This window comes from Leptonotus elevatus, chromosome 1 (assembly GCF_054856555.1).
Source record: "Leptonotus elevatus isolate MCC_2025b chromosome 1, RoL_Lele_1.0, whole genome shotgun sequence".
Lineage (NCBI taxonomy): Eukaryota > Metazoa > Chordata > Actinopteri > Syngnathiformes > Syngnathidae > Leptonotus > Leptonotus elevatus.
The window spans coordinates 13251700-13275058 of record NC_141239.1 but is presented as its reverse complement, the minus strand read 5'-3'; the positions used below and the strand labels follow the sequence as shown (position 1 = coordinate 13275058).

Genomic DNA, 23359 nt, shown 5'->3' with positions numbered 1-23359 from the left:
TAGCTTTTTTTTTGACACCATAAATTCGACACAGCCATCCGGGTACTTTAGACGGTTAGGTTATTCAAATGAAAACTTTATTCAAGTAAATCAAGCAAATTGAAACTTGAGATTTAGCGGAAGTCTATCTATGGTGTAATTAAATACGTCTTCGATGTTAAAGGCGCATTTAGTGTCGTGCTTGCGTGTGCTCAAGATAAAACAGTGATGTTTCTCGTCGAGGGGCTTTTATTTTGACACCAGCAAAAGCAAAACACTCAAATTTCCATAAACTCTCATGTCGGCTGTGCTTGCGGACCTTCTGTTTTTTTTGACAGAAACTCAAACATACATCAACTTGATGGTATTGTGAGAGCGGACAGCAACAATGGACGCCAGCGGCGTGTACGTGCGGGAAAGAGGCATGCTGCGTCGTGTCAGCGACATCGTGCTCAAGCCGGTGGTGGCCTCCTCGTCTTCGTCTTCTTCCTGCCGGCGAACCAACCCGCTGGTGCTTCGTAGGGAGCACTTCGTGTTCACGTACAACGCGGAGGGCAGCCTGCGCTACAGCAGCAAGTCGCTGTTCGATATCGCGCTGCTCTTCGTGGCGGGCAACGTCCACCACGTGGACTCGCTGGTGGGCTTCCCCGAGCAAATCGGCGTCAGGCTGTTCGCGGCGGCCGCGGAGAACCGCGTGTTCCTGAAGCCGGACGTATCTCCCAAAGCCTTGCGGCTCTTCGGCGACGCCTATGGTGACATGGTGCTTGAATCCCTCTGCCTCAGGAATAGGTCTGTTGCAATGCAACACCGGGCGGTTTCCGTGTACACGCTCGTAACTCAAAACACTCGCCACCATTGAATAGAATAGAAATGTCATTAATCCGTTCCCACGGGGAAAAAACAACAATCCATATTGTTTGTTTTTATTAAGGCAAAATAGCAATATAATATTGTTTATGAAAACTAAGTAATAACATATGTAAGTACAATTAAAATATTTTAAGAATTAAACCGTTTGTGCATTTGTATAGACACTTGATTGGGATGAACATTGGCTCTTATGATAGGTGTAAAAATTTAATTTTTACTGATTTCTCTAAAACGAATGGAATTGAAAATGCACGGATTGCACGCTAATATAAATTTTCAGATAAAAAAAAAATACATAATGATATGGGCCAGTACAGATTTAATAAATATGATGAAATCAACATGTTCTTGCTTTATTCAATATATTGAGTTTTATCCACTTAAATCGATCTTTTTCATCGATCTTTTTACCACACTGCGCACATATTGTTTGGCATCAAGTGAAATCCTTCCATAAAGATTGGCTTGGCTTGAACATGAAAATGTCAACTATTAAATGTTCGCTTAGATTTAATACTGGAGAGAAATGTCTTAATGTATGATGCTGAATTATTATTAATGGTGTTTGCAGAGGTAAGAGCTGTTCCTAATATTTTGACTCCTCATGTAACTCAAAAAGGTGACGTGACGTGATCGTGTGTCCCCTCAGGTTTCCTCTGCTGAGCGAGCGTATGGCTGACATCAAGACCTTCCACAGTTTGAAACGTTTGGACCTGTTCGGCTGCCGACTGGGCGACGACCACGAGCTATTCCAGCACCTGACGTCCGCCTCGCTGGCGAGGTAATAAACGACTCTGGCGTCCGTGTTCAAAGACTTGCTTAGCTCATCATTTTTCTTTTCTGCCATCTCCGCATGTAGCTGCTTGATTCAGCTCTTCATCGGCGGCAACGGCCTGTCGGACGTTGGCCTGCAACGACTGACGGCGCCTGTGAGAATGATGAGGAAAGGACTGGACCGTCTTGAGTGCCTGGATGTTTCACGTAAATTGCCATTGTTCTCGACTTTTGAGTGTGTGTGGCTTGTGTGTACAGTTGGCTGCTGTTGTGTTCACGTGAGTGGCTGGCTGTTAACTGAATAGCGTTAGCCAGACTGCGTTGTTTGGGTGTCAGTTATGGCCGTAGAAGCTTGTGTACAGTATGAATGTGTTTATTTTGTTGCCCTTTGTTCAATAAATCAATTGGAAGTGCAACAGTGGCTGTTCTACTTTGTATCAAATGTAAGTTAGTGAACCAACAGTCTCTCTTGTCCATCCATCTAATTATCCGAACTGATTATCCTATACTGTACTTTGATAAATGTTGACAGCACATGCTAAAACTGAAATGTATCTTATTGTCTCTTTAATCCAGATAACCCCATTTCTGAGAGGGCTCTCCGCTACCTCAAGTGTCTCCCTAAGCTTGAAAAACTGGATGCATCTGGCACCGGCATGAAGGTGTTCCGAGGCACACATAGTTAGCGCTTGTTAGCTCATGGCTTATCAATATTGAAGTAATTTTGTTCCTCGCAGTTTGGCTCAAGACTAAAGTCGAACATGTGGGAGCTGCTCGGCCTGATTTATTCCGAAAACGCGCTGGATGACTTTGACCACTCCGGATGTAAAACACAAGGATGGGCTGAACAGGTGACCAGATTGTGTTGTTTTTCTGAGCTTTTTCTTATTATGTGATATCTCATACGTAAATGTGTTATTAGGTTGTAAACCAATGGGAAACCAGTGGAGCGCAACTGCCAAAACTGAAGAAACTGGATGAGTCCAAAATATCAGTGCTTCGCTTTTGTAAGTGTTTACTTATACCACACTGATACGTGTTTTTCTGGCAGTTTGGATTCTCCCGGCGCACCTTCTTGCTAGATGTGTACTCTAGGTGAAAGAACTCTTAAATATTGGACACAATAAATAGCCCACTCTATATGTAATGGCCAAGTAGTCCACTCGATAGTCACCTAAAAAAAATACACTACCATAAGTAATTTGTTTGTTTACATTCTTAAGTTGGCAGGCAGAAGTTTGTCCGAGAGGTGTTGAACGCGGCGCCATTGTGTCACGAGAGAGATGCAACAGCTGAGGAGGAGGAGCAGCGTTTGCACTTCTACAAACCTCCAGCGGGTAGCATGACAGGCGGCACCTCCTCTGACAGGACTTTTTGGAACGCAACTGGCAAAAGGAAGCAGCCGTCGGAAAAGTGCAGTGACCATTTGACAAATAGTCCGCCATTTAAACGAGCGTCTTCGTCGGTGTTGACTCCTGACGACATGGACTTGTTGGACTTATACTGAGATGCATTGGCACCGTGATTGTACAGTCGTTTTGTTCAGTAATATTTTATGAATAAAGTTATTTTGTACACCTGGGAGGTTGAGTGCAAAACTATCGTGCTGCTCCAAGTATCAACTATCTTTGAAATGAATAGCTCGTCGTAATCCATTCCATTGAGAACAGAAGCACTCAAGAATCACTGTTGAATTCAATTAAGAGGAAATTGTTTTATTGTTAAACTCTTGTCAACTACAGATTACGGCACCACAAGAACAGAATGATGGGAGTTTGGCTACCGCGTTGGAAATACCATTTCACAAAAGTATTGAGTGTTGGGATGACATCACCAAAAAATAAGTCCCAGCTTTTAATAAAATAAGCACAGCCACCAAGCACTAACACAGAAATTAGGAGGATGGGGGCAAAACTAATAAGTTTTGTACTGGCATTACAGTACCATAATACCACATCATTTGAAAAGTATTGAAAGGGGCACATGGAATCCATTTTAGAAACATTTTATCTCATAATTCAAGCACAAGTGGAATAAAAAGTTGTTACCTCACCACACTTGATTTTATTTATTTTTTGTTAGATGTCCGACTGTCCAAGGTTTACTTTTGGAGGAAGAGGCCCCGCCTCCTCGCCATCTTCTCCTAGCCCTTTGGATGTGATGACGAGCAGGGAGGACGCGGGGTATGGAATGAGCTTCTCGTCTTCAAAGAAATCCCTGTCACCGTAGATGCTCAATTTCTGAAAAATTAATTGTACAATTGTTAAGTGTTGATTGCATCTTGACCAGCTTGTCCGTGAAATTCAAGTTTGTGAACAACTATAGTTACAAGTAGATTCCTGTAGATGGTGGTGTTAAATCACTAAAGATCTGAGATCCGCAGTATTTGAGTTGAGGCTAAAAATGAGGGGTGAATCTCAGCTATCACATCAATTATGAGGGAGAGAAACGCCAACATGTCTGAAGTCGTTTTAATGTATATAAATGCTGCATTCGAGGCTAAAACGATCAAAATGGCGGATAGTAATGTTTTTATTTTGGTCCTCAAAACTCAATTTGACCTCCAGCAAACTTACCTTCTCACAATTTTGCTTCATTTATTGGTTCCATACAGTTCAGTAGTTCGCGGTCTAATTTCATGCAGGGATACTGTAACGTACGTTGTGTTACGTTGAGTATTTATGAATGAAGAAAGCTATGTAGTTTTATACTCGAGTAAATTGTGTTTTACAATTCACGGTCTGTGTTCCAAAGGGGTCGCAATCGTTGAGTGACGTCACTTGTAGGGCGTCTGTGAAGTTAGGGTCCTTTTTCTTACCCTTTTTCTTAGGGGGCGTTCCCGTACACACTTCCTGGTTTGAACTCAGTTCAACTTCCGACCATCCTCAAATGCAGCATATGCAGACATGGTTGATTGGCAGTGGAAGGTGTGTCATCATAGTGACAAAATATTACGCAGTTAATAGCATGATGGAGGCACACCGCGCAAAAAATAAATAAACCGCTCAATTGAAGCCATTTTTTAGTTGTATATCTGCAAAATTATTTTGCCGTCAAAAGCCCTCCTTTTCTGTTGTTTTATAGTATGAGGTATCAAAAGCAAAAAATCTGAGCATCCAAGTCACTATTCTGCTTTACATTACTTTTACCCATAAGCTTGTTTTCTCTGCTTTTTGATCAGAAACCAGTGTTTTTGGTGAAAACAACTCATGTTATCTCATTGGCTGCTGAAGAACATAAAAAGCAAGTTGTTTTTTTCTGGTGAAAAAAAACTATACAAGTAGGTTCGGTGCATATACTGTCACAGAACACAATAAGCCAAAATGCTCTAAAATTGCTGGTAGTATGGGGAACTTTGTTTTGAAAACAGCAGGTAGTGAGTAAGTTAATTATCTATATAAACACAGGACAGAATTAAGGAGATGGGTTGGGCTTGTTGATTTACAAACAATGTCATTTATCTATAGCACAGTGGTACCATTACTTACGTGCGCCACGACTTTTTCAGTTTTTCAAATTCTGAGCAGTCACTTTTTGTCAGTCGATTTTTGCTTTGTGTTGTGAGCGAGCTTCATACAAGACACCGCTCGAGCAAAGTGGGGCAGGGGAAAGACAGTTACACACAATTACTAAATGAAAACTTGCAAAAAGCATAGAGAAGAAGCTTTTAGTTCAAAGGAGAACATTCATTTGAAATACCAGTAAATTACGTTACGAGCATGGTCAGGTTGCAAATGTAACTCTTAAGTCAAGGTACCGCTGTATATTATGTGCCATTACTCTGGTATAACTGAGGAGCGTACTGTGGGTCACAATCCCCATAGGTCTCAAACCAACTGACCTCAGCCGGCACATACTGGTCCACAGCGGTTGCCACGGTGGCACAGCAGATCCAGATGAGAACCAGCACGGACAGTACCAGAGTGATGGTGAGAATCCAGCCTGGCAGCCAAGGGTTCCTGGTGAGCAAATATTTCAATATGCTTAGTGTCCATTCAGACCATATAAATAATAAAGACATTTTCTTCGAAGAAATGTTTGGTTTTTTATCTATTTTGCGCTCAAATTTTTGTTCCCATTTCTTCTTATAGGAAGCGTATGATGTTATTTTGCTTCCCAATACAGACTTCCCCGCTTCCTTCAGAGGGATGTGGATAAAGTTGTGGAATCATTAAGATCGTTCCATTCTTTTCTAACAAATGAATACAAATCTGGATCTTTCAATAGAGAAGGAATAAAGTGCCAGGTTGGAGGTAGCCTGGAAATCCAGACTCACTCGCGGTTTTGCCAAAGAGTGAGTCTGGTCAACCGCCTTGTCAGTGGCATTTCTGAGGCGGGGCAAACCTGAGCTAACAGACAGTGGAATGAACCAATGAGCGAAGAGCGGCCGTGAGGTCAGAAAAGCGGCTTGTTGAAGTCTTTTTTTTTTTTTTTTTTGCGGAGACGGAGTAAAAATCCAATATGGCTACTAGCCGAAGAGAGACAGTAGTTAATGACGTTGTTGTTGAATGTCGTTGAAGAAAAGTGACGTTGCTCCTTGTCACGATAAGAAATTTTGCTTGCCGATAAATTGCCCCAGAAATTATTGGGATAAGCGACAATATCGCGGTTTTCATATCATTTTTCAACTAATATAATGATAATGGTAAAATAAATAAATCCAAAGAATTCCCACACATGAGCAGTTGCGTTCGGCATTATTTCCAAATGATGGCTGTCCCTACTTCTTAAGGGCCCTCACGCTGAATCCGAATTGGCCCCCGAGGAAGTTTGTGTCCCCTACCGCGGGATCTGATGACTTTTACCACATAAAAGTGGCGATTTTCCGAAAATGTTCCTCGTTCCTAACCAAAACCTTAAACTTAAAAAATGTGGAAGAAAACCGAAAAAACATTAATATTCATCAGTCATTTTAGCTTTTTCAATGTATTGTGAGATTTCCTACTACGTGCATGGTCATTGAACGCACCTAGAATCCATTGCAGAATGCGGGCGTGTTCTTGCTTTTCTTTTGTTTATTTGCGATAAATATTATTTTTCTTGTTACAAAATCTTGTTTCTAAAACACACCTGTCTTCTTCATGCGATTATTGAAAAACATGCGTACTTGCAGAGGATACAAATTTTTTCGGGGGTAACTACTTTGGCAAGAGTGCGTGTCAAGATGATTCACTCCTCAATGCGCTAAGCACGGTTTAGGAGTCAGTCGTGACAGGAAAGTTAACTTATTACCCACCCAGTGTCTTTGGTAAACCCAGTATCTCACTGAGCAGCACATGATTGCGAGGGTGTGTGCACATAGCGGGTGTTGCTTTTTCAGCAGGCTTTACGGGCTCCGGGTGGCGGAGTGGTGCCGTCGGTGCAGGCAGCGTGGTTTCGCTTACCTGCCCGGGAGAACATGTTCGTGCGTGAGTGAGTGAGTGAATAGAAAGGGAGGGAAAAAGCCGCTTTACCCAGTGACTGACAGAGTGAAGCAACGGACCAGCGTGAATGTTGATGACTTATGTAAACAAACACGGACGTACATGGCTGAAAATTATCGCGTCCGGCAATTAATTGATTTATTGCATATCGCAACAGCCCTAGTTGCTCACAAAGACCACATCACGCAAATAGACAAATTTGATTGGGCCGGCGCCGAATCGCTATCTATGGACGCCTGTCCAGACCCACTTTCTTCAAAAAGGCTTGCCAGGCTAGGTTGGAGGTGGTATCAGATTTGAATCCATTTTTAGGCAAACAAATATGGCTTTTGTTCGTAAATCAAATGCTCATCTTTGCCATGGACCATGTACAGGAGAATAACAAATATGCATGTTGAAGTGCATTGAGGAGTTTCATTGTGACATAAGTAATACTTTGCAATCATCTTGTGGCCTCTATAGGCAATTAATTTAAGGTAATTTAATTGTGTGCCACTATATGTGTAATTATTCAACACATTATAGTTTCCTTTGTATTCAAGTGAGCCATTAAACCTTTTGAGGCAGCTGAAGAAGTTGTAATCATCATAGCTGTGATCGGCTCTCATGTCGCGGTCCCTCTCTTGGATGAGCGTACGCTGGTAGTCTTTGTAAATGGGGCTGTTCACATCAGAGACTTGAAAGGAGACACACACAAAAAAACACCCACACATGAAAGTCAATCTTATTTTGTTTCTCGCAAATGTGGACTTACATGTCTTCTGTAATTCCTGGCTGTCATCTTCTTTCTCTGTTTCAAACTGAGGAAAAAAACCGAATTGAATTAGGATTCAGTCTGACAAGCAGAACACTCATGCTCACAGCATAACTATTTACAAGCAGCCAGCCATATGTTATTTTGTTGGGAGTTTTTTTTCTTCATTATCGCATCACACACCTGGAAAACGACTACTTTGCCGTCGTCGGCCTGGAGATAAAAGGTCCATGTGGCTGTGATGAAGCTGTGCGCCTGACTCATCATGTCCTCCCAGAAGCCTCGCACAAAAATCAGCGGGTATAGCAGGTGAATCTTCGGCACCATTGCTTCAAGCTATATGCAACATGTATGAGAGTATGAGACAGCACAGCCCGCAAACATTTGCTGCGAAACCAATTATTTTTGTGAACTGTGGGTCCACAAAGAAGCTCCACCTCGGAATGTAGCTAATCAAGAAGCAAACTGACTGAGGAACAAGGATATATAAAAACAAATATGCCCTACCCATGTTTATGAGATTATAACACTAGTTCATCCACCTTCTATTTTGTGGTTGCACTAATTACTGTTTTTTTCCACTGTTCGCAGTAGGGCTCAGTCCCCATTACTTATTAATCGTTGTATCGCCATCACTGTATTAATTGCAGAGTTATGTTGATCAGTACTACTGTATTATTGCACACTGTATAGGACTTGACTTTCCCTTGTGTTTTAACATACTTGTCCAATAAACATGATACTGATTCCATAGTTCCAAAGTAGAGCAGATATACTGTGTGCACCTGTTCATAGCGTTGCTCGGCAAAGGGAAGCTGGTTGTGGCAGCCCAGGTTGCACGCATACTGCTCGTTAGCTTGGGTGTAGGCTTCGTGACAGGCTGTAAGAGATTGTTTAAAAATGATTAGGGACAGACAACAAAAGAAATGTCAACAAAATGTGAATACAAAGCCCAGTGACACAACAGTTTAAGTCGGCCATTTTATCTTACTTGACTGACAGTCGGCTGTGGTGCGATTCAAATCGTTGCGGTCACGAACAAACTGGCAAATAGAGAACAATCGGCAGCCTCGCTGACATGCGTAGAGTTCCTCTTCCTACAAACACACACAAACCCCACCTTAAAGATCAAATCTACACGAGCGACCAAGACAGGACAAATTAAAAATAAACAGTAGCTAAAACTGCTAAGCTAAGGCTAGCCAACTTTTTAGCTACAACTCACCCGCGGGTACGTGTGTAAAGTATACGTCAATTCACAAGAGCGATGGCAAGACACCGTGCTTCCCAAAACGCTGTCGAACACATCCGATGACGCCGCCACCAAAGTCCCCAAGAGTGCCAAAAAGCACACGAACCCGGACGCAGTCCCCATTTTGTGTGCGCAAAACAAAATCCAAGCAAAATAAACACAACACGCTCGCTTCCTCTTCCTCCTTAATCTGACCAAGTTCTCGCGAGAACTTGTGCGCGTCGCCCTCGCGAGACACTGAGGAAATATTTGATGCGTTTATAAATTTGGGAATTCTCATAACTCCCCACGTTTCGTGCCTGCCTCAGTCTAAGGGACACCATATTTTGGTTATTTAAAAAAGCTACAATTATAGCAGTAATTCTACTAAAGCTCTGAAAATGTGCGTCTGTCATCAAATACTATTTTTTCTCGCGACAAGACGTTTCACCACATTTGAAATAATCATGATGTAGTTGTAATATTGTAATGAATGGAATGGAAAATGGAAATGTAATAAAACCACAAAGGTAAAAACATTTTACTGTATATCGGCGTGGGTACCAGTTGTGCTCGGCCTACAAGATTAGATCGGGGTCTTTCGGTGTCGGCATCACGGAAACATGGGCAACTTGCTTATTTACTCTTGTGAATTTATATATTTCCGAAAACTCCTAAATGCAACATAGACAGCCTGCACTGCTAGCTACGGCTAGCTTTAGCAGTAGATGTTTTGGTTCTGTTTTCCTCAAAATAACCTCACGTGAACATTTTCTCAAGATGGACAAGTTTGTGGTGCGGCTACCTAAGGGAGAGACGCCTAAAATGTCGAGGAGCACCGAGAAGACTTACAAGCAAACCACCATAGAATCCTTACGAGTGAGTTTGTTGCGCAGGAGGAGAGGGGGATACTTTCCTTAAATGCAACTCAAATATGAACAACCTAATCAAAGTTTTTCTCCAGAGGGTGGTCGTCATTGAAGATATATTACGCTATAAATCGATACTGGAGCTCCCAGGACAGAGCAGGGACAACATGCTGAGTGCCTTGACCGACCTGAGCAAAAAGATGCCGTCCAAGGAGGTGCTGAAGTCCACTAAAATAGGTAATATTATGTCAAAATAAATAAAATAAAAACAATCCTGACTCACCAGTGAAAGGACTAGCAAACAAACTCTGACTGGGGTTCCTTTAACATAAAACACAGAGTTTTCCTTGTTTTCAATAAATAATTAACTCAACACTTTTTGAATGCAAAGAAAGGGAAGTCTAAAATGGCCAAGTCAATGAAATTCTGTAGTTACTCTCCATTTATGAAGGAATCTCTATATGTTCCTTTCTACATCTTCCCATCATCTTTTGCTAAAAGCTACTCAAGACTTGATGAAGGCAAGGTCTGGAGTTGCGTTTTGTTTTGTTTGTTTTATTCATTCTTTCTTTTCGGACACATTATTACAGGTTACATCGATCATATCATATCATTTGCAACATTGACATCCGAAAAAAGGGCTGACGGGTTACTTAGTTATTACTAACCCGTCCCCATCGATTCTTACTATATGCATCAGTCATATACATTGATTATGATAGTCATTGATTCATATCGTTATCAATCCCAGACTTAAGTCTGCACATCCCTCGCTCAGTTCATCTTGAGTTAATGTCTGTGTGTAAGTTGCAGCTAGTACCAAACATTTGGAATTGGTAAATCGGTTACCGGACGCCACCAACAGGCCCACCCAACCAGGCGAGCAGCCAAGGCGAGCGCATGCTCGTTCACAAATAGCGTCTTCGCTGACTTTTTCTTGTGTCTCTTTCTTCAACTGCCAAATTTCCTGCAGAAGTGGCTCAATGCTCTTTTAAATTTCAAGTATTTCGGTGACCATTTCTTTGAGTTTTGCAAGAGAAGATTTGATCTCCTATGTCTCGTCAGCTCTTTTTCCGCCAGGCATATTGCAACAATGTAGTTAAAAATCCCAATGTCAACAAAATAGAAGTCACGAGCGAGTGCAGGAGCAAGTACAGATGCGTCCTTGAGTATTTTTTTTACGGAAGACAATGAAGGAATACTGTCTCCATATACATAACGTGCTGTAAAAAGTAGCTAAACACTTTATGAAGGCAAGAATTGTTTTTATTAACAAATGAATCCTTGACTTCAAACTGTCTTTAAAACATCTTGAGCTTCTTAACGGAGGTATCAATGGAAATGCAACAGCTTATTAAGGTGGAAAGAATTTGGCTGGAAGGGGTTGATAAGATATTTTATCACACCATGGCAGAAATCACACTATGATAACAATCCCCCAATTTGTAGGCATAATGCAAACCATTACCATGTGTTCTGGAATTGCCCTGTCATTAAAGCCTATTGGCAGGATATTCACAAGGAATTACAGGATATATTTAAATGTGCAATATTCTTTGAGTGTAAGGTTTTTTGGTTTGGATATATCCCTCAGGATTGGTTAAAAAAAAAGACAAACTGGTTTGGGCAACATTTTGTTGGTTGCTAGTAAAAAGGCCCTAACAAGGAAGTGGTTGACACAAGAAAGTCCAACACTGAATGGGTGAATGGACATTACTATGGACATTTACAAAATGGAGAAAATAACGGCATACGTCAATCATAGAAGTGGCCAATTTATTTCCTACTGGGAGAAGTGGGTTAATTTTGTAAAACCCTTGAGACTTGACTTTAAATTTGACAATGATTGATTAAGACTGAAAAAATATATATAATTCCCCATTTGTTTTATATCAAGAAGACAGATGTTTTCCACATATGGAATGTGATTTCAATGTTTTGTTTTTCTGTTCATTCTTTTGTTGTAAAAAAAAAAATAAAAATAAAAAGTTAATTACCAAAAAAAACATATTGAGCTTCTTTTTATGGTAGGCTTGTTTTTGTATGTGTAGCTGCCTTCACATTTGTCGGCAGTAACTAAAAACAAAGCCATTGGCTTGAGATCAAGGCACTGAACAATATGCACATTTCCATGCCTTCAAAAAGTTCTGAACTGCTTTTTACTGAAGATAACAAGGAAAGATTCTGTCATCCACTTCCGTTGCCTTCCATAATAGCAAGACAAGATATATTTAATGTGTGCACTGTACATTTTTATTAATGGTCTTTAAAAAAGTGTTGACTTTATGGGGTGGGGGCCCCTGGAACACAACTCATCTTCTCCTTGTCTTCTTCTCCAGGTCACACCGTCAACAAACTGCGGAAGCACCCGGAGCCCGAGGTGAGCTTGGCGGCCACCAGGGTGTACACAGCCTGGAGGACGTTCGTAGAGGAGAATTCCAATAAGCCGTCCTTTGAAGTGCGCTCGGACAAGCAATCGGAAAGCCTCAGGAGCAACGCCAGGAGACTTCTGGCCGAAGCTCTGGAGCTCAAGGTGAGGACTGTTAACAGCTGTAGTCAGACTACACCGAGCCGGGAAAAGTCTGGCGGCCTGCCAGGCCTATAAAGCGCAGGGGGAAACCCTGGTGTCTGCGCAAAATATGTGCTGAATGACAACTGGTATCGACAAAACTAAAAAAAACAAGTATTTGTTTCTCAAAGCGCCATCATTCCACAATTTCACATTTTATTTCTAGTGGCGCTGTTGTATATAAAAAGGCTATGTGTAAAACCCGTCCACATGGAGTGATGGCTCTGAAGCGACCAATTTTATGGCATCTCTTCCTTCGTCCCCACCGGGTAATGCAACTACACTGTTAACTGTGCATTTGTTCATATTTTCTTCCATTGCCAGAAGGACTGCGGACTTGTGGACAACACGGAGCGGGAGGTGTTCCACCAGAGCGGCCGGCTGGTCAGCAGCTCGTACCGCAGGACGGTGCGAACGCTGGTATTCGCCTTCAGACGGCAGCCTGAGCTCAGAGCTCAGCTGAAGCGAGACCACGCCTCGGTTGCCCAGCTGGTGTCCAAGTATAAGAGATAAGCTGCTATAATTAACTACTTTTTATGCACCTCATGTTTTTTATAGTGTTGAATGTAATTATGCTATATTGTCAGTGATGTATTTTTTTTAAAAATTTATTTTGCTTTGTTTTTATACTGTATTGAAAACGTGAATTAAAACAGAACTTTCACACATTTGGCGGATGCCCGGTCGTATACATTGTGATGGTCTTTAAACAGGGTGGGTCTGAAGTAGGTATACACTTTTTATTAATTAACTTGTTTTGTTAACATTCAAGTAGTAGTACTAGGAATAATGGCAAATAATCCAAGTCAAGAAAGAAAAAGCAAAAGACAGGAGGAAGGACAGCAGAAAAGTAGGTTTAAAGAGGACGTCAACCTTAAACATTTCTTGACAATGTAATATGTGATTTTACTAGTCTAAACATGACATTCTGATTAACAATACATTTGTGGAATATGAGTTATGAAGCAAAATCCAGCAATTTTTATCCATCTCAAGGGCCGGCAATTTTGCCACTTGCTGTCAACTGAAGATGAAATCAATGTTGCTCAGGTAACAACCAATCACAGCTCAGCTTCAGAAAACAAGTGAGCTGTCATCTTCAGTTGACAGCAAGTGGCAAAATGGCCACATTTTGTAGTGCTTTTAGGCATGTAAATACATTTTTTTTAATTGCTTTTAATCAAAGAACTTTAATCACTTTGTTTGAGAAGTTTGGAGGTACCAGGCAATTAATTGCCTGTATCTTCGCCCCTGCCTGTTTAAATGAGATGTCTGGTGGTTTTTGGTATGCTCGTCTACAACCATGTACATTTAGTTAAAAGTACATTTTTGTATAGTTACTTACATTAATTACATTAAACCACATTGGACAGTGCAGCTAATGTTGTGACCAACGAATGTAGGCGGCTAAAGCAACACGAGCCAGACGATGGCGATCACCATGAGGATGACGGCCAGGACGCAGATGCTGATGAAGACGATATCGCTGAGGTCGTGGGGCTCGGCGTCGGCGCGCCCCACCTCGCTCCCTCCGCTGGCGGCGTCGCCCCGCAAGGCCTCCTGCTCAAGCAGGCGCTCCTCGACCGAGACGACGGACGCCGAGGCCACCTTGCGCATGGCGTCGCACTGCACCTTGTACTCCTGCACGTTGCGGCGCTCGCCGTCGGAGAAGTCGATGTAGAGCTTGTTGACCAGCATGGTGACGTTGCGGTGCTTCTGGCTTGCCGTACCGCAGTTGACGAACTGGGCGAGGATCTTGTAGGAGGTGGCCGTCAGCTGGGCGGTGCATGTGGGGTTGCCGAGGTAGATGCGCTCGCGGTCCAGCTGGGGGAGTGACTTCTGGGGTATGAGGATGGTGAACTCTGACCTGGTGCAGCTCACGTTCACGGGCACCACTACGGAAGAGCGAAAAACTTTGGTAACAAACATGACACAAACACGGATGCTATACGTCTCGCTTCCATTCCACCATGTAACTATGTTTATGAAGTTACAAATATATATATTTCTTGGGTTTTACAATTTTTATTACATATATATATATATATATATATATATATATACATATTTTAAAACTTGCAACTATATATATATATATAGTTGCAAGTTTTAAAATATGTATGTACAAAACATGTCTTCAGTATTATCAATCTATAATATTTTTGTTTAGTTTTATAGGGCACAGAATCTGTTGAGTTAAAATAGAGCCAAGAATGAAAGTAAATCAATGTGGTTATTATGACCAATCAGCAAGTAATACAAAAATATGTATTAAGTCAAAATTGTCTGAGAATAAATTCTTCCAAAAATATGTTTTACATCTTCTAATTAAAGCATTAAAAAATATATATATACTTTTGTGTAATTTTATAGGGGAGGAATCATGTTTGGTAAAGTTGGGGAAAATATATTTAATGTTGCAACTGTTTAAACATGCAGGTTCGGGAGGGTTACTTTTAAAAGATATTCCAATACAGTTACTAGTTACCTGTTTAAAAATGTAGTTAGTCATGTGATCCAAGTACTTTACCAAATTACCACAGTATATTAACGTAATGTAACTTGAATACATAATTACTTTTGAATTACTCCAATATCAAATGTACTAAAAACAAAAATCGGCACGATATAATTAAGGGATGAGCGAGTACAGGGTTGGGGAATCTAGGGCTGCGTTCACACTGCAGCTCAATTCCGACTTATCTGATTTTATCCATGCAGTGTGAACGATACAATTCAGATTTTTTCACACCCGACCTGGGCCTCTTTCGTATCTGGATATAAATTGGATATGTATGCGATGCGTCTGCACTGTGAACGCTCATCCGCACGCATCCGATTCATACGTCATCAAAAGCCTGATATGCGCTCTGTGCGGGTGGGAGAGAGTGCTTGGGAGGGAGACTACTGACGCATCTGTGAATATATACAAAGCTGTTTTGAGTAACAGTAAATGACTTCTTCCAACCTCGCTACTCTGGCGAGATGGAAAAATAAGTCCGATGGATTTCTGTTGTTGTTTGTAAACAGCACATTCAAAACTGACGCACGAGGAAGCCGAGGACAGCAGCCAACCAGGAGCGCGGGCGTTCGCACAGTTGAATTTGCATAATGTCTGCAGACAAGACACATGAATCCAACTCCTAACACGTCCACCAGTCCACCAATCAGTAGCGTGCGTTGGCACAGCTAAATTTAGATAAGACACTGATAAAAGTCGCTTGCCTCGGCGATGTCGGGCTACTTCCGTAAACACCGCAACGTGACGCGGTTGTTTGGGGTGTACGTCGCTCGACGTGTCCTCTTTGCGCGTGCGAGTCGCATTACGAGCGCGTTGCGTTCACATTAGATGTCGCATTTGTTTTTGGAATGTGAACGGTACATAAAAAGCTCAGATTTAACAAAAAATCCGAATTGGGCATCACGCCCTGCAGTGTGAACGTAGACTTGGTCCAGAAAGTAAAAACCTTGCCACAGATTGGCTTTAGCCACAGGTGCTTCTACTTAACTGGCGGGTAAATGAGCTCAGTCTAGAAAAAAAAGTGGTATTGGACATCCCTAGGATATATATATATATATTTTTTTTTATACAAAAGGGAGAGTCAAAAATTATCCGCACATTGTTCTAAATCACACTCTTGCTTTTTTTGTGTGCAGTTTTTCATGGGTGCGGCGACTGCTGAGTTACAAGATCACGATCAGCTTGTTTGATTGATTTTTTACATGTGTTGGTTTCAGTTGCTTAAATGGCCGCCCCTCCAGTACGATGCACCAGTAATGAACAATGCAAAGTGATCCAATTTTTATGGTCAGAAGATGCATCAGGGGCTGAAATTCACCAGACGCTTTTAGCACAAAATAGAAACTACCAAAAAGAAAGGTGCATGAATGGGTTGACATTTTTAACTCATTCACTGCCATTGACGACTATAGACGTCAAAAATTCATTTGAACTATTTCTATTAGTTTAACTTTTTTCCCCCACTTTTGTTAACAAGAGTATGAAAACCTAGAATTATTTTTTTTGATTAATCGTGAGTTAACTATTGAAGTCATTTTTAAAAAGACAAAAAAATAAATATTTTTTTTAAATTTCATTTTAAAAAATTAGGGCCATCAGGCGATTAAAACTTTTAATCGTAATTAATCGCATGACTTCACAAGTTAACTCTTGATTAACTACTGTTCTAAATGTACAATAAAAAAAAAGGTTTTCATACACTTGTTAACAAAAGTGGAGAAAAGAAAGTTAAACCAATAGAAATAGTTCAAATTAATTGTTGACGTCTATAGCCGTCAACGGCAGTGAATGAGTTGAAAGTGAAACATGCAGAAGGAGCAAAAAGGCCAACAACCTCTACCACTGACAAGAAGAACAGAATAGTAATTAATGGCGTACCATCTATGAAAGCACATTCTTTGCCTTCCGACTACCATTTCTTCGCTCATCAAAGATGCTTCACACAAGGTCATACATTTTCTTCAAATAAAGCAGTGCGCGTAGTGGTGCATAAATGGTTATAAAACTTTCTTCTCAGATGGAATTGTGGACCTGGAATGGGGACTATGTAGAAAAATGATCTATTTATTTTACAGTACTCTTGTGTTTGTGCAAATAAGAATAAAAGTGCAGATCATTTTTGACTCACCCTCATATTTGTTTGCCTTGTCTTTTCTGTCTTATGGATGTTTGAAATGCATGCTTTTGGTCATTCAGGACCTGCAATTCAAATCCAAAGCACAGGAGCTGTGAGACAGGCACGTGAACCACTTTTGCATCATGATAGATAGATAGATAGATAGATAGATAGATAGATAGATAGATAGATAGATAGATAGATAGATAGATAGATAGATAGATAGATAGATAGATAGATAGATAGATAGATAGATAGACAGACTTGTGAGGGTAAATTAGATTCTCTTAGCTTCATAAAGTTTTCCAAACCTTTCCACGTGACCAATGTTTGTCATACCGAGTACAAGGTAAAAAGAGGAGTTAGCCTCAATCCCTCATACACACACACGCGCGCCTACACGCATACGCACGCACACTTCGTCATTTTGATAGATCTCTAGATATGCGACGTCATTAAAAAAAAAAGTGCTGTTGTTTTGTTATTGGGTTTTAAATAATACATCTATGGGTGGTTCGTGCAGGGAAGTAGTTTATTTACCCAACAAGTTGCGGCCGTGAAGCTAGTCCCCGACGCTGTATCTCCATAGTAACCAACAGCCCGGAAGAGTTTTACAGCGTTTCTTTGCAAATGTTATGTAACCAAAACAGTCACCATCCATCTATTCCGATTTGAGACGCTGCTGAAGTTCAGTGTTGGCTCCGCGGTCGTCTTCCTGTCAATTCTTCTTTGCATTCCACCTTAAAAGACAGAAATTGCGCTTTCTCGCCTGTAGGTGGCAGTGTTTTCCACAGTTGTGCATGGGTGAAGACGCTGGTTTCCATATTGTACATGTGTAGTCAAAACCCACGGTTTAAACTCAGCCTACTCCCATTTCTACCAAATCAAAATGCCGTGAAGTTTACGCATCGCAAGCTTTCAAATGAGACCTGTATTGAAAAATCCATTTGACAAAAAATAGAATAAATTAAGTTCAAACTATCCAACATAGGCATCTTCAATGTCAAGAACAAACCAACGTTAGATTACATCAATCATTTCGAAAAACAAAATGGTGTTGAGATTCTCACGTTTGACAGTCCACACTACCCCAGCTTTCAAGTGAGACCCATTTTGAAAAATAAATGGAATTGGAATGAATTAATTTTAAATTGCACAACATAGGCATTTTGACTGATGAGTCACTTTTGACCAACACATATCCAGCCAGTGACCTTGTTGATCTCATTTACCAACAAAAAATTAAGCGGGCCAACGGCAGTCCATTGAGCTATTGCGACCAGTTATCCACTTCGCTCCGAGAAAGCTTGTTTGACCAACAAGTTTATTTATTTATTTAAATTTAATTTTAAATGTTCGGCCAACAAGTTAAGAGCAGCTAATCAAGGACTACACTGTGTCGTAATAAACCCCTCCAAAAGTTTTACATTTCATGATACAATTATTTTTGTAAAAAGTTATGGGCAAGGAACCATTTGTATGAGGTAACTTAAACTTTAGCCAAAATGGACACCACATTTTTCCCTTTCTGAAAGTAAAAATGTGATTTCTCCCAGAGAATCAGCAAATAAAACATTTTAAAGTTTAATAAAGTTGTGGATGTATTTTCGGTAGTTTTGTCTCCCTCCCCCGAAGTTTATAATTTATTTTTTTATTTTTTTGTAGTTTTACAGGGTAAGGAACCATATTAAACTTCAGTCAAAATAGAATCAGAGTTAGCTTTATAGCAACTCAGGAGTTAAAGATTTATCTTTGACAGCCCTACTTTTTAGATGTAGTTGATCAATTTTATGATTCTCAACATACTTTGAGATAACTTTAAAGGTGAAGTAACCATATTTGGTCACCAACCAATTAACCTTTTACCTCCGAGATAAGAAGCAGTGAAGCCTCTGTGCGCTTCATCCCTGTCGGTGCTCAGCACCACCAGCATCTTGTCGCCCCGGGAGACAAGCGACGGCGGCCTCTCGGCGCCACACCAGCGTCCCAGCAGGGCGCCTGCCGCCTGCTCGTCACCGTCATACACGGCCACCCAGTCATAGTCGCACGCATCCGTCAAACTGTTGCGGCCTTCCAGGTCCATGACGGGGAAGAAGAGCTTGATGCGGTAGCCGGCTGCTAGCGAGATGCTCCAGTGGCAGTTGATGTTGTTGGGATAGATTTGCGGGAAGTTGGGGCTGCTGAAGTTGCCGCCTACGTCCGACAGCACCTGCTGGCATTCGCCTGTCGGTCGAGAAGTTGTACAAGCAAGACATTGAGAAGAGGTAGAAATGTTTGTTTAGTTTTGTCTTATGTCTTTTTTGTTTGTTGTTACTACTGTTCTCTATTTGAGATGTTATGTCAAGCAATATCATCAAACTAAATTTGGTGGTAAATTTGCATGTGTGGTTTTGTTTTGCAGCAGCCCTAGTGGCCTAATGGATAAGGCACTGGCCTCCTAAGCCAGGGATTGTGGGTTTGAGTCCCATCTGGGGTGCAATGTATTTTAGGAGATCTACAAGATGAGATACCTGAGTAGTAATAGGCCTTGAAGCCCCGTCCTCCAATGTTGAAGTCGGATTTGAAGACAAGAAGCAGCTGGCTGGATGTGGTAAGAGTGGTGGGGGGCGTGTTGGCCCCGCAGTACGTGCCCAGGTGGCGGTGCGCCACGGTGGGTCCGTCGAACAGAGCCACATAGTCGAAGTGGCAACCCTCGTTGTTTTCCATCTGGAAGTCCAGGAAGAGAAGCGTGACGGCGCTGCTGTTGGATACGTGGATGAGCCACTTGCAGTCAGCTTCGTTGCTGTACTCGGCGGGGTAACCCGGGCTGGAGATGACGCCCGATAGGCCTGTCAGCACCCCGCCGCACACGTCTGCACGGAAAAAAATGCAACAAGTCAAAGTAGGCTTGTACAATGTAATGACGTCAAGTTTCTTTGCATCTCCATGCACTCGTGTGTACGTCCATCCATCTTTAGCCATCAATCTCTATCTGTCTATTTTCCTTTTAACTTCAACACCCTGGACGGTTTGTACATATCCAGAGGAGAGATAGTGAGTTTATCAGTAGAAGGGTGATGATGTTTATGAATCTGCCAGGAAAGAGAGCAAGGAAATGTTGATGGATGTAGCGAGGCAAGACATGAGGGTAGCAAAGGATGCAGAAGATAGACGAAGATTTAGAAAAAGATGAGACGGTGAGGCGACCCCTAACGAAACAAGCTGAAAGGAAAAGAAGACACCTGACGTAAGGAGCTAATAAAATAATCAGTAACAATTAATGAACTCTTTTACTGCCAAACGTTATCCAAATGGACCTCTGATTTCGAGCTTTTTCACTCATCTTTCAAGGCAAAAAGAATATTGTATAAACTTGGTGGATACCATATGAAAGATTCTCTCATTAGAAAAAAAGTATGATTCTACCCGATTCCATTCTTTAGTAATCACCATTTGAAAATAGGTCATTTGAGTGACACCAAGCTATATTGGGAAAAATAAGGAGAAAACAAGCTTTTTGTGAAAAGATACATTTTCTGCACAACAGTGACTATGACACTAATAGTTTAGTGACATTCTGTGAATTAGATTTAATGTGACAAACACTTTGATCATCCACGACATCCTTGAAAATGTTGTACAATGTTCTTGCGGGTTCATCTTTCGCGGCCTCCCTGTTTTGCAGAATTTTTACTGCATGCTTTTTCTTTTCTTTTTTACAGCGTCGTTTTTTTTGACAGTACAGTATTTCTTAAGACCCGCCATGTTTTCATGTAATTTGATCCACGGGAGCCCATTGAAGAGATATACAATGCTGTTATCTGCTGGCCAAATTTAGTGGGTGTTTTTTTTCTTTTTCTTAGTTCATTCATGAAACCAGAGCAGCCCAAGACAAAATGTAGTTGACATCAATTAACGTTGATGGTGGTACTCGTTGGGATTTCCATTAACATTAATTAACGTTGGCTGCAGGAAAAGAGTAAAAGGGGAAGTCAACCCTACCCAAAAAATTCTTGACAATATTATGTTCCATGCAGCCCCAACTAGTTTATATACAATATTCTGGTTAATATCACGTTAGTGGAATGTGAGTTAAGCAGCAAAATCCAGCAGTTTTTATCAAAATCAAAAGGCGGCCATTTTTCCACTTGCTGTCGAGTGAAAATGACATCACAGTTGCTCAGGTCTCAGGTAACAACCAATCACAGCTCAGCTTCAGAAAACAGGTGAGCTGTTACTTGAGCCCTGAGCAACTCTGATGTCATCTTCAGTCAACAACAAATGACAAAATGGCCACCCCCTGAGATGGATAATAACGGCTGGATTTTGCTTCATAAGTAATATTCCACAAATGTAATATTAATCAGAATGTCATGTTTAGACTAGTGAGGTCACATATAATATATTATTGTCAAAGAATGTTTCAGGTCGACTTCCCTTTTAATGAAATATCACTGACATACCTTTCCTGTAGCCCAAGCTGAAGCCCCTGTGCGCCACGTGACGGTCCGAGCGGAAGATGACCGACAGGACGTTCCAGGATGAGGTGTAGGCCGGCGGGGGGGCGTCGCCACAGAAGGTGCCCAGCAGGTTGCCCTCGTCGCCGGCCACACCGTTATAGATCTTGACGTGGTCATAGGCGCAGCTGGCGTGGTACTCCAGCTCAAAGTGGTGGAAGGTGAGCAGCACCGAGGAACCTTCCGGCACCACGATAAGCCAGGAGCAGTGGATGTTATACGGGTAGAGGCCCGGGAAGTTCGGACTGGACAGGTTGCCGGACGGCGCGGAGAGGACGCCGCCACATTTGACACCTTAAAATAAGTTTTTCCTGTCGTAAATTGCTTTTTTATAAAGCATAATTGCATTCAACTTTTTTCTTGTAAATTAGGCGTCAAAATCCTAAACTGACAACCTTGTAGAGCTATGATAACAAACACACCTTTTTGATCCGCCGCCGTGTCGACAACCAGCAGGAAATAAACAAGTGGAGCGACCCAGAGCATCATCTTTTAGCTGACGCGAACTCTTTGTCACACTTGAAGTCAGCATTTGTATGAAAAACACGGCAGCAGAAGCAGCGGCATGATGACGAAGGCGTACACAGGCCAGAGCACTTGATGGGTTGTGTAGCTCCTAAAAAATTCATCCCCAACCTGAAACCCACCTGAGGCTACTGTCACTAAATTTTAATGATGGAGGGCGGTTTGTTGGGCTAGTGTGCATTTTTAATAGCCTCCATTGAAGAGAAAGACAACAACACAGAACACATGTCGCCCACAAGGAATGTACTAGGTAAGGGACAGGAAAGGTAACTCCCTAAACAATTACACTGCAGCTCCTCTTTTTTGCTAGCGGCCATCATGGCTAGCATAGACTTGTTGGCAGCATGTCGGATGATGCAGTCAAAGCAATAACAAATGGGTTTTTATAGCATCATCATTCAGACTATTTTGTGTTTCTCTGAAATGAGCATGTTTGAAGCGGCCTGTCACACACAACTGAGTGATAGTACAGTACACTGCTTAGCCAATAGTGAGTTCGGCTTTTGTCACTATGACGACTGGGGATGAAGCCCTGGCCTTAGATTAGAACTTGAGCAGCTTCAACCCAGAGTGTGGGGAAAAAAAAGTGAGCGCCCCTAAAGACTAACAGAGCATTTTCCAGTTGAGGAGGCAGCACTTCATAATTGGTATGAAAATTATTATGTATTTATTATAGGGGTGTATAAACTTTTTTCTTATAGGGCCGCGTACAGGAAAATACTGTAGATAGCTGCAAAGGCTTGTTTTTATTAATATTAATATTAATATTTTAGTGTACCAATTAAACATTGTTTATATAATGCAGTTTTTTTCCCTAAAATTGCTACATCGAGTCTTTTTGTTAAAGGTGATAAGGTAAATATTTATTTATTTATTTACTTGTGGGAGGGGTCGTCGTGGCCCTGTACCACACTAGAATAGATCCACCCCCTCCACTGAGCAGCAGCTGAATCCCATGTCCACATTCCGAACCAAAACAAGCGCAATCTGTAAGATAACCATACTTGAGGCCCAGTAATTTATATGTTCACAATTAGGCCTTGACACTATGCAGAAAGTTGAGGAAAACGTTTTTGTTTCTGAAACTGACTTATCGTTATTCTCCACATAAAAAGAAATTCTGTTAATATTTTTTGTGTGTGTCTTTGGATATAAAAAACGTTTATTATTATTATTAGTGACAGTCCCCATGACACAGGCCATGCCACTTTTCCGCTTTTACAGCTACACTT

At 41.4% G+C, this 23359-nt stretch overlaps 4 protein-coding genes and 1 non-coding gene across 5 annotated transcripts; 3 read left to right on the top strand and 2 right to left on the bottom strand.

The window, feature by feature from the left end:
* The first annotated feature begins 44 nt into the window (after positions 1 to 44).
* lrrc42 (leucine rich repeat containing 42) lies at positions 45 to 3205 on the top strand. The gene is made up of 7 exons (XM_086075196.1): positions 45 to 768; positions 1499 to 1630; positions 1709 to 1830; positions 2200 to 2285; positions 2361 to 2474; positions 2546 to 2630; positions 2847 to 3205. The coding sequence occupies exons 1-7, from the start codon at positions 368 to 370 to the stop codon at positions 3128 to 3130; spliced, it is 1224 nt and encodes a 407-aa protein (XP_085931322.1). The 5' UTR covers positions 45 to 367; the 3' UTR covers positions 3131 to 3205.
* Positions 3206 to 3312: 107 nt separating this feature from the next.
* tmem59 (transmembrane protein 59) lies at positions 3313 to 9251 on the bottom strand. The gene is made up of 8 exons (XM_086075208.1): positions 9026 to 9251; positions 8792 to 8897; positions 8586 to 8680; positions 7984 to 8136; positions 7801 to 7846; positions 7602 to 7722; positions 5465 to 5582; positions 3313 to 3863 (listed from the first exon to the last, which is right to left on the bottom strand). Exons 1-8 carry the CDS (start codon positions 9173 to 9175, stop codon positions 3702 to 3704), a joined length of 951 nt encoding a protein of 316 aa, XP_085931334.1. The 5' UTR covers positions 9176 to 9251; the 3' UTR covers positions 3313 to 3701.
* A 459-nt stretch (positions 9252 to 9710) lies between these two features.
* Positions 9711 to 13135, top strand: tceanc2 (transcription elongation factor A (SII) N-terminal and central domain containing 2). Its single transcript, XM_086081635.1, has 4 exons — positions 9711 to 9910; positions 9996 to 10137; positions 12240 to 12433; positions 12794 to 13135. The coding sequence occupies exons 1-4, from the start codon at positions 9812 to 9814 to the stop codon at positions 12980 to 12982; spliced, it is 624 nt and encodes a 207-aa protein (XP_085937761.1). The 5' UTR covers positions 9711 to 9811; the 3' UTR covers positions 12983 to 13135.
* Positions 13117 to 22091, bottom strand: cdcp2 (CUB domain containing protein 2). Its single transcript, XM_086087365.1, has 5 exons — positions 22025 to 22091; positions 21549 to 21896; positions 19617 to 19958; positions 18973 to 19329; positions 13117 to 14364 (listed from the first exon to the last, which is right to left on the bottom strand). Exons 1-5 carry the CDS (start codon positions 22089 to 22091, stop codon positions 13877 to 13879), a joined length of 1602 nt encoding a protein of 533 aa, XP_085943491.1. The 3' UTR covers positions 13117 to 13876.
* Positions 19510 to 19582, top strand: trnar-ccu (transfer RNA arginine (anticodon CCU)). Its single transcript has one exon. It is a non-coding gene; the product is annotated as a tRNA-Arg (tRNA).
* Positions 22092 to 23359: the final 1268 nt, after the last annotated feature.